The 11714-nt window shown below is 39.6% G+C and overlaps 1 protein-coding gene across 1 annotated transcript in view; it reads left to right on the top strand.

Annotated features, from left to right (window-relative positions):
• The first annotated feature begins 11209 nt into the window (after positions 1-11209).
• The window catches only part of LOC118775402 (GRB2-associated-binding protein 2-like), a 46806-nt gene continuing 46301 nt past the window's right edge, over positions 11210-11714 (top strand). Inside the window, exon 1 of the mRNA XM_036525306.1 lies at positions 11210-11550. Within this exon, the coding sequence (XP_036381199.1) occupies positions 11479-11550 (72 nt within the window). The 5' untranslated portion in view covers positions 11210-11478. The remainder of the gene's footprint in view (positions 11551-11714) is intronic.

Here is an 11714-nt window from a genome sequence, read left to right as displayed (position 1 = left end):
AGGATGAAGTGCCGGCCAATGAGGAATTTCTTTGTTCATAGCCAGACAAAATCCTTCTGTACACTTCGGAATTCATCCTGTTGCTGCCATCATCTGTTACATCATCAATAAAGCCAAGTTAGCCAGTTCCAGAAGCAGCCATACATGCCCAGGCCATGACATTACCTCCTCCATGTTTCATAGATGAGGTGGAATGGTTTGGATCAAGGGCAGTTCATATCTTTCTCCACACTTTTGATTTTCCATCACTTTGGTGTAGGTTTATTTTGCTCTCATCTGTCCATAAAACTTTGTATTTTTTGGAAAATTCTACTCTAGCCTTTCAATTCTTGCTGCTGGTAAGAGGTTTGTGTCTCGCAGTATACCCTCTATAATTCTGCTGATGAAGTCTTCTGCGAACAGTGGATTGTGATACTTTCACACTTGCACTCTGTAGACAGGCGGTGATGTCACTGACCACTGTTTTAGGGTATTTTCTTAACAGCTCTTAGGATTTTTCTGTCATCAGCTGCAGTTGTTATCCGTGGGCAACCTGCTGTGTGTTTATTTTGAAGTCTACGAGTGGTTTCTTTTTTTTCAGAACTTTCCAAACTGCTGTACTTGATATAGCCATTTCCTGTGCTATGGTTCTTAATGACTTTTTTGTTCTCTCTTCTTACAGATTAGCTGTTTTTCTGCCGTAGTCAGTTCTCTGGTTTTCATGCTGGTGTATGCCTTCTTGCTCCAAATGCAATCTCCATAGATGAAAAGATGGCTAAAATCAAGGATGATTTGGTATGCTGAAGCATTAAGATTGCCCTTCACTGGCGATAAGGGGCCTAGCCCAAACCCTGAAATACAGGTGTGGCCAAATACTTTTGTCCATATAGTGTATTTTTGGAAGGCAAAATTAACTTTTGACTTAATTAATAAAACAAAGCATATAGAGGGAAACAGGAATATAATAAAACAGGGAACTGAAGGACTAGAATGTTTGCATCATGAACAAAAAATCCATGATTTCAAGTTCAGTTTGATAGCAACACAGGCCAGATAACCAGTGATCAGCTATCCGCACTCATGTCAGTAATACCAATTAGTGACATTACAAATAGATGTGATTTTGTATGAAAGCAGATCCCTTCTGACACCTTCAATGATCTGTAAGGGAGCTGCGTCTGGTGGTCAGATGTTTAGGAGATGACTCACAGTTTCAGACAGCAAAAACAACATGAACTGGAAAACTGATGTGGTAAAATAATGACAAAAAACCAAAAGCAGAATTGTATTTTTCTTTAGTAAAAGAACCAGACAACCAGGCCCGTTTTGTGTCTGTTGCCTGGGGCGATGCCTGTGCCAGAGCTAAAAATAAAACTGCCAATCAAATTCAATTGTCATTCAACAGGACCTGTTAAAAAACAAGTGTGAGAGTTTGTAGGGAAGATATTGGTCATGCTCTGGAGCAATAAGAGATCCCCTCGACCCTGTATGTTAAATGGAGAAATGTCACCATAATATATCAAACATATTATTTTTGCTTCCAAGACTCATCTTTTCATAGCCTCCTACATGAATCTCCTCTCCATTATGACTGTGTTCCTGAAACCACCATGGAGGCAGGTGTTTGTTTCAGCTGAGCTCTCAGTATATTTGTTTTTCTTAAGTTGCTACCCAAATTGAAATCTAGAATTTGACATCACTGTGACATCATTTCAGCACCCCAGCAAACAGCTGTACATCTTTTCAGTGCATAATTAAAGGTGTTTTGGTAAGTTATTTCTATTCACAAGAGTCCACCAAGGAAATGAATGACACAGACAGGTATTGAACTGTATTGATTAAGGGTAATTATTTTGTTCAATGGGGCTCGGAACAAGCAATTGAACAGCTAATTAAGCATGACTGAGACAGCTGCACCAATTTTTTTCAAGGGACAGTTAACAAATTCATGGTGAACAAACAACTTTCTTTTGTCTTTATATTAGCACAAATGCACACACCTCCAAACACCCACACCAATCCCTTTACATAGAATTTATAGATCATTTAAAGATCAGTCTTCAGTCAACAGCTCAAATCAAATCTAATTAACTGAGCACTCAGCTGGAATCATCTAACACTGCGAGTCCCAAGACCAGGTTTTTCAAAATACTGAACTGAGCCAAGGTGGTTGGCAATTAATTATGCTCACCCTCTCAGAGATACCCAATATTAAGGGACCCCTGGTGGCCAGCTGGTGGTACTTCTCACAGTGAGCGCATACCAATAAGCCAGCTGCCCGGGGCAAAACTCCACATTTGCATCTTAAATAATATGGCACCAGAAATAACATCTATTTCATGTATACAAAAAAATCACAACATCTTAGATGGCAAAAGGAGCTATTTCAATAAACCATACCACAAATAGGCTTTAAGATATTCATTTGTGATTACCAAAAGCAGATACAAAACATTTTTGAGTTGGTTATGCATGAAGTCGGGACAATTTCTCATATTCTACAAACATTTCCGCATTAATCAAATCACATAAGAATGTGTGTGCGTTTGGCAGGTGTCCTCCCTGCATGGCTCTGTGATATAGAGATTGAGGGTTGCAGCTGTGGGCCCAGCACTTCAGCCAGCACCATTATCAGCCCAATGTGGTCTGAGTCTACCAGACCGGTGTGAAGGTAGACTCCAATAAAGTCATCTGAAAATGGACTGCTGGATGGGATTTGGTTTTCCCATTTCACCATGGAAACGGGCCCAGGTGCCTGTAATGTTTCCAAGTGGTAATAGGCCTATGAAAACGCCTGTCTCTGTTAACTCTGATTCTGGCTGACGTTTCACAGATCTGAAGCTCCTGTTTAATGCTTAATCCTATCGTTTAAAAGCACAGGAGTACCGATACAGTGATCATTAAGTATCATTGTATCATGAGCCACAGCGAAACATCTATATCTGTGTGTATATATATATATATATATATATACATATATATATATGTATATACTCACAGATAAAGATATATATTGCTCATTTTTATAAGGTAATACCATGACAATCAGCACTAATATGGGACCTGATACTCTCTCAAGGCTGTGGCAATTTTAATACCATGTGATATCATTATTCAGGTCGTCCCTCATTGATGTAGGTGGGGTGGGGTGGGGGAGGTGGCGCCACACATCTTAATCTTGATATGATCTGACATTTCTTGTGAAATAACTAATCCCTGGTAATAGTCAAGAATACACTAAAAGGTTTCAGTAGGATTAAGGTTTCCTTGTTGGCAGTGTTTCCCATGATTTACAGAGTTACATGAATTTCCCTGTCACCAATCAAGAAGTTTGTCTTTACCAGTGTGTCTTACACCTTGTTCAGACATACGCTCTTGGTTCTGCATCAGTACCCTTATCTCGAAATTGAGTTTAGAATTATACAGTATTACATTATAACAGACAGCCAGTTGTGGGACTGCTTTGTGTAAGTAAGACGGCCAACAAACCTTTCTCTAGATTTGCTTACCTAATGTAGCAGTCTATTCACAAAATATGTGTCATATCATAATATAAATTATAACCATATCACATAAGGAATATTCTGCATATTGTATGATATATTATGCAAATTAAACACACTTGACATCCGAATAAAAAGAATATATATACATATATATATATATATAAATGTCCTTTTACTTTTAAAAATATATAAATATATGAATTTTTTATAACAGGTGCAAGCAACACAGGTTGGTTGAAATTCGGTATGCTGAAATGTAGCGCTATCTCACCCTGTGAGCATTGTGTAGCTGGGTTTACATGGCGCGGGATACTAGTGATGAACACAATCCTCTAGACGTGTGACCCCCTCAGCAAACAAATCCTGGGCCAATCCGAGGGAACAAATTCCGAGATTGAGGCAAATGTTCTCTCCAAAAGATGGACTTAAAGAAAGTGCTGCTACCTTCTGATCTCTGCCCGCGGTGAAACAGGGAGAGTCCCTCTCTTTAAAACCTTGAGGAATTTAGGGGGAATGGAGCAGAGGCAGACCAGCAACTGGCCTGCTGGCAAGCGTATATTTTTAAAGGGAATAAAGCGCAATAAAGAAACCCCGTGCGTTTCATCTTCTGATGACACACTAAAGCGCACAATACAGCCTGGAGTACACAGGATGCAAATTAGCGATGAGAGGTGTGTTGTTGCACGTCATCCCACGCTCCACAAGTCTGTGTCATGAATGCTACAAGGGTCCTTGTATGGTCACCCGTCTGACTGCGAAAGCCGTTGGTTACGTTGTGCTACCTCCAGTTTAATAAGTTTAGTTAGTTGTGATTTCCTAGCACAGGCTTTCTGTGTCTAACCTGGACAGGATGTTTGGTCAGTTCAACCAAAAACACCTCTCGAAGGCGTTAACATATATTTGAGCTCACTCTTAACATTTTGGGCACGTAAATTTTCCTTCAGTTTCCTTTTGTAGAAAAATACAACTTCCAATAAAATGGCAGGTGTGCATCAATGACCAGTAGCAAAAGTAAATTCATAAGGTAAGACACGGATGGGAATACATTTCTCAGATGAAAGGCAAACACGTTCAGCTGTCTGTTCAGAATACCTAGGCCTTGAAGGTTCGTCACCTCTGCTATCTTTTTTGACACAGAAGGCTTCCCGTTCTGTACAACTGGTCCGATATACCTGTGTAATAACATTGCTTTATTCTTTCTCAGAACAAATTAAATAGTCAGCCATGAGCCTTGACGGGGAGCTTGTTTTTCTTGGCATTTGCCATGCATACTGAGAAGCACTGAGTGACCACACGGGGGCACTGTACACTTGTAACAGTGTTCCCTGTAGCCGTAGTTGTGAGCAGATTAATCTTTAAACGGCGAGACCATTTTAGTCAACAACATTTCAGCTAATGCTTTAATGGACTCTGCAATTGGGAGAGCATCAGCAGGGCAGTGTTTTTTTTTTTTTTTAATGTAACAGCTTCTAAACCCTTGGTGCAAAATATTTGCTTAATGGCTCTTTACACCAAATGTGACAAAGAATGACATTTCAACAGTTCAAGTCCATTGCTTTAAGAGCATTGATCATGTCAGTTTTGTCTAAAGTATAAGATGGAAATATAGAAGCACAAGGTTTGAGAAAGGAGCCATCAAAAAGACATATCCTCTGTCCAAGGGAGGGGGGGGGGGTGCTGTTTATTTAAGCTTTACAACTGAACAACTGTTGAATATGAATGTTGGAGAGTTTTTGCTGTCATTCACTCACTTTAACTAGAAGGAGCTATTGTTATGAATAAATCCCAGCTTTTAAGAATGAAAACATTATGGTTTAACTCAGAGGAAAAACTGTCATGGAAGAGATGGGGAACAGAGTCAGATCCTTTTGACTGTTTTAGTGACACCTACAGAATACAGCAAAGAAATACAAACCATTACATGTAACGACCAACATGCTCACACTGAAAGTGGGGATTTACATAAAAAATTAATGTATGTGATACTTCATGAACTGCTCTTGTGAGCCCAAAAATGTAGAAAAGTTCACAAAGGACAGGATCAAATTGTTTGACTAAGTGACCATGATGAGGAAAATTACACTATCATCAGGTACATCATTTCTGTTTACACCATTTTAAAAAGATGGAGTTGGGGGGGGGGGGGGGGTCCCTAATGGGAAAAGGTTTGAAGCTTTCTGATGAACTTTATAAACTACAGAGAAGAGATTTGGGGGGAGTCCTCAGTATGTGGAGACATTTTGAACATGTACAGTTTTCCAATGTTCCTTCCTGACTGCTTCGGGGAGTGATGCATTGAATGAAAAAAGCAAGATTGCACTACTTCTTGGTCTGTATGAAATGACATCATGGTTTCAAGTGTGTTCATTGCAGATAAGTCTGGACATATACTATTTACATATAGCTTCTTGTATCCCTTGCAAGTAGCAGAGCATAGTGGTTGAGAGGGAACATACACTTGTAGTAGAGCGTTTGGGTAGGTAGGTTCAGCTTTGTTGGCTGTTCTGAATGCGAGCAATAAGGCCTTGTACCTGATGCGGGCAGCTACAGGGAGCCGGTGGAGCGAGACAAAGAGAGGTGTAACATAGGCCCCCTTCAGCTGGATGAGTCACAGCTGCATTTTGTATAAAATACAGAGGCTTGACGTGCATGCAGGAAGACCAGCCAAGGGAACATTGTAATCGTCCAGTCTTGAGATGACAAGAGTCTGTACAAGGAGCTATGCAGCATACTCAGATAGGTAGGGCCTGATTTTCCTGATGATGTACAGCACAAATCTGCATGATCTGGCTGTTGTCACAATGTGGTCCTTAAAGTTTAAGTGGTCATCAGACACTACCCCCAGGTTCCTTGCAGACTATGATGGAGTTAGTGTGGTTGAGCCAAGCTGTGCAGTGATGTCGTGCTGAATGGAAGGGCTGGCTGGGATTACAAAGGGCTCAGTCTTGGACAGGTTGAGTTGAAGGTGGCATTCCCTCGTCCAGGCTGAGATGTTAAAGAGGCAGGCGGAGATTTGTGCTGTTTCCGAGGGGACATCAGGAAGGAATGAGAAGAGTTGCCATAGCAGGCGGAATAGCACATATGGAGGATTCTCATAATGTAAAAGAGAAAAAGAAGACAAAATACACAAAAAACATTTATGTAATTTCATACAGCATTGTAGGGTTTCTCGGCTTCTGGACATAAGCCCACAGAAATATGATATCTTTTTGACCTGTACAATGTAAGTCTCTGTTGTCCACCTCAGTGGAGGTATGTATCTGCTTTGCTGGGCTCAGAGGCTTTTCTTTCATTTGGAAGTCTTGATTCATTTTGTCTGAATTCCTCGAACTCCCTACAGCAGGTTAGCCTCCAGGACGCTGCAGATTTTCTGTGGCTTCTGCAGAAGTATTCCTGTGCCAGCAATGGGCTGACATCTCAGAAGCTGTAATCACATCGGTATGTTAAAAAGAACTGAATTTCAGATGGGGGGGCAAGAGAAAATGCTAATCAAATCATAAACGACAGATGGCAAAAATATGGCATGCAGCTGGTCTTTTGGCTTCAGCCAAATACTTTACACGCTTACGTTGTCATCACCACCAGTTAGTTTTCCTGCTTTGTAACAGTGTCTTCAGACAGATAGTGCAGTACTTTACACACTAATCTGTCCCTGAGTATTTACAGGAAGAAGTTAAATAGTCACCACCTCTCAACCACCTCTGGTGGCTGGGCTTACCAGATACACTGAAAACTGCTAATCATTTTTCTCATTTTATATTAGCAACTTCTAACACAGTAACATCTGTAAATTGAAACACCTGTGAGCAATCTCTGGGTTAATAGTCAGAGTTAAGAGATCATTTCTGATGATGATCCCTCTTTGGATCTCAATCAAAGAGCGGCTAAGAGCTAAGAGCGGCTAAGAGCTAAGAGAGCAATTGTATGGCTTTGGGCTGTACCAGTGTATCCGATAATTACAACATGGCTGTCTGACTTCTGGAAAATTGTACTGTTGTGATCTTATTGCATGGGTAAATATAGCAAAGCTACATACAATAAATGGATGGAAAAATATTGAACAATGTCTAGCTGAATTAATGCAACACTTACACAATATGTGTATTTTTGTTTATTTACTATTTAATTTGTGCATATTTGATATAATACTTGAAAGTGCAAGTTACTCTCTTGCCTGTTTTTTTTTTTCTAAATAAAGTATAACCTTGACCACAAAAGCAAGACACTGTTTCCTGAGTGGAGGCAGAAAAAATACACAATTTTACATATGAATTCCAACAATCTCTGAGACAGATAGGAGGAGACTTTATGCATGACGGAATAAAAAACATATGGGATATGAGTGGACACACACACACATATATATATATATATATATATATATATATATATATATATATATATATATACATATATAGATATTTATGTATGTGCAACATCTAAGAACCCACATTTTGCATTAAAACTATGGATAATTGATGGCTTTAAAAGGGCTCTTTTCCCTCTAATTGCTCCACCTTCAAAACACACAGCACCTATATAAACACGTGCACACGCACATGCACAAGTAATACAGCATGAAAAATGGGGAATTTTTTGGGGTGCTGTTTTCCTCTCATGACACAAACTGAAAAGGAAATAACCAACATAATTTACTCTTAGCACCGCAGGTATAATGATGCGGAGGACCACAGCAGAATACCTAAATATGAAACCAGGCCATTTCCTGAGAGAGAGATCCATTAAAGTCTGACATTTTAAGAGACGCAGAAAGCTGTGGAGTCTACCCTCTCCTCAGCTGTGTCACGCCTGCATTATTCCCAGCTGAAGTAAAAGAGTAAAAGCCTGATGGCACACTTTGTCTGCGTGACACAAAATGAAAGAGGGTTGCGTATTTTAATGAACAGCACAAGAAGATAAAGAAGAGTAACACATTCAAAAACCTGGAGTGGTTCTGTGATAAATTAAAACCCAAGGCAAGTTTATGGTTGGACAAACTGAAGTGTTTACTGTACAGGTCTGACTTGTGAGGGCTATTGGCTTTTTCTGTGCGTGTGTGTGTGTGTGTGTGTGTGTGTGTGTGTGTGTGTGTGTGTGTGTGTGTGTGTGTGTGTGCGTGTGTACGTGCAAATACTTGAAACTGACTTTTGCTAAGCAGCTTCTACTTAAACACTGGATGAAATTACATGTACATGCTTAAAGGTAGATACAATGCATAATACAGATATCTCTGGGGAAAAGCCGTGTGAGATGATATAATTTCAGTGATTTTGGTCAGGATGACATGCAAGATTTGTGTAATGGGTTCTATTTCCTTTATGGCTTTATACTGTAAGTGCACATTGTTTTACACATTTCACATGAACAGATCTAAGATGCATCTTGAATGCACAATGAACAATAAAGTCATTCTCATCCCTGGAGACATGGTGTGGAGGAGGTGAAACAGGTTAAACTATTTCAATGTTCACAGCACTCACTTGAGCCAATCACCTGGGCAAATGCAAGACAGTCCGATTTCTACTGTCAGTAAAAAGCAGAGTGGCTAAACACGTCTTTTGGAGAATTCTGTGCTGTTCAGTTTATTACATCCTCAAGTAACTTTTCCTTGACTTCATGGGTTAGCTGGCTCAAATGCATTCCACATGCTATGGGTCTTCACTGAAAATTCACTGAAACACAGTTATTGTTATTGCTGCTATAGCACAACTGGGAATTTAAGGGGACTGTCCACTGTTTGAAAACAGTCAGACGTGTCCACAAAGATAGGCTCACCTAAAGCCATCGTGTCCTCAACCATATCTTTAACCAAAGTTGTCAATCACTATCTGGTTAACAACATATTTATACTTACTAAATTTTTCATACATAAGAGCAGATTCATAAAAGCCCTCCTTCATTTCCACATTTCAAAAATGAACTTGAGAAGTTCAGTCTCCTTATCTACAACCTCAAATAAGAAAGCCATCACACTAGTGAAAATGGATGCATCATAATATATTCTTACCCCATTGCCATTTTCTTTTTTTAAAAAAGGAAAAAAATCTCCTGTTTTTCCTTTTTATTATTATGTTGTTTTCATTTCTTTATTTCTTTATTTATTTTAATTTTCATATGTTTTATGTGTCTATTGGTCATTTACAATACAGTACTTATACCATGTAGCCTTCTTATTAACAGCTATTTGAAAATGTGCTTTATTGTTGTACTTTGGTATCTACTGTTGCCTTGTTTGTGTGTAAATTCTCAATATTTGAATAAAAAAAACAGTTGAGTGAAACCTACTTAGTCTGGGCGCAGGAACATAGCAAGACAAGAGGGATAAATAACTTGTTGCGTTTTGCACTACCCACTTTACTCCACTTGATGACGCACTTTCCTAATCTCGGTTGCATTTACATATGAATTTATGTGTGTTAAGGTTAGTGCAGACGAATGGCTTCAGCTCCTCATGTCATATGGTAGCTGAACATGTTGGCATACCGTTTGCACAGACTTAAATGAACTCTCCATGTGGAAGTTACCTCTGAATCTCTGACTTAATAGTTGTGACACAATGGAAAAATAGCTGAACGATTAATTAACCTGCACTCGGACAAGCGCCTCACTGTCGAACACACGCGGACCTAAATTGGCTGTCCTCTTTTGTTTGCTAATTTGTTTGATAATCTTTCATTAACAATTCAGTTAATTGCCTAAACAGCCATTAGGCACACACGCGTTATGTCGTATATCTGCGTGATAATGTGTTAAAAACAACTTTCGACAGATGAGTAAACTTTGTGCGCCGTCCCACCCCATTTGCACATACGAGTCATTACCTCAAGCCAGCTAATTTGATTATTTTGACTTGCAAAATACTTCAGTTGTTCTCAACTTTAGTACCGTAAAACTGCGTTTCTGAGGCCTGGATTTCACTCTGTTTGCAAAGTAGTTTGATTTTATCTTTCAATCAAGACAATTAAGGCTGTCGCCTTCTCATACTCTTACATAATCGGTTTGCCCGTTGTTGAAATTAACAAAAAAAGTATAGTTAATTAAAACTCTAGTGCCCTCTTCGTTTAAGTTTGAGGAGAATTGACGGCCCATGGGTTTGTTTAAATAATCTATTACTTATAAATTATTATAAATTATGAGACAAATAGCTAGTGTTATTAGTATACACTGGTATAATTATTTACTAGCTCCGACTAATTGTTGTCGGGGCTGAGTACTCAGTTCACCCACTGGCTGGATTTACTTGCTTTGAAGACAATGTATGTCGTATCCACAAACCTCATATTGTTATGTTTGCGAAAATCTAACCTGCACTGCCACATTATGATTTTGTGCGGCATCGGACGCTTTGTCATTTTTACATTTGTTGCTTAAATAAGCCAAATAAAAGTAGCCTAAACACGCTGCAAAAAATGTATAAAATAGGAATTTGATGTTTAGACTTTAGACTATCCATTTCTTCTTCTTCTTCATCTTCGTCTTCCCTTACTGTAAGATCTGAGAGTACAAGACTCAGTCAGAGCTGGCGCAAATTCAGAAGAATTTATCTGACAGTTGGCCTTCCCAGGCGCGCGACTGTTTGTATGCCCACTTCGGTTGCGGCGTATTCCTGCGTAGCCCATCCCTTCAGTACTTCAGTACAGTGGGCGTGGTGTGTACTGGAAACAAACAGCAGAGCCCTTACTTCCTACATCATTGGTAACTGGTCTTCGCAGGCTACGGGACTCTACTATCTGCTGCCACTTTGTATCTTGTTTAACCGGAGGGAGTGACGTGCAGAGAGAGGCGGGTTACTATGCAATAATTGGGAGCAAGCAGCATTCACTGTTTGCTGTCCAGAGAAATCCTAAATGGGGGGCTGGATTCCATCAAAGTGTTCGTCGCACTGACAGCGCTTCATGTTCAGTACTTGCACGAACTGAATGGGACCGGACTTTTAAGGAAATAGAAACGCACAACGTTAATGCTATAACTGGAATCGAGGAAAACAAACGAGATGAGCGGGGGAGAGATAGTATACCAAGGCTGGCTGAGAAAGTCTCCACCGGAGAAAAAACTAAGACGCTATGTAAGTGACCAATGTTCTAAAATCAAATTAGCCTGTAATGTATGAGCAGAAGCATTTAGACAGCATGCAGTTAACTAGTGAATTACGCGTTGTTGAAAATTAACTAATGAAATTATTGACATTTACCGATTAATCATTGTTTTGGCAACTGTGTTTGAAACAGC

This window comes from Megalops cyprinoides, chromosome 3 (genome assembly GCF_013368585.1).
Source record: "Megalops cyprinoides isolate fMegCyp1 chromosome 3, fMegCyp1.pri, whole genome shotgun sequence".
Classification (NCBI taxonomy): Eukaryota; Metazoa; Chordata; class Actinopteri; order Elopiformes; family Megalopidae; genus Megalops; species Megalops cyprinoides.
The sequence above is the reverse complement of the archived record's forward strand: the minus strand, read 5'-3'. Positions and strand labels throughout refer to the sequence as shown.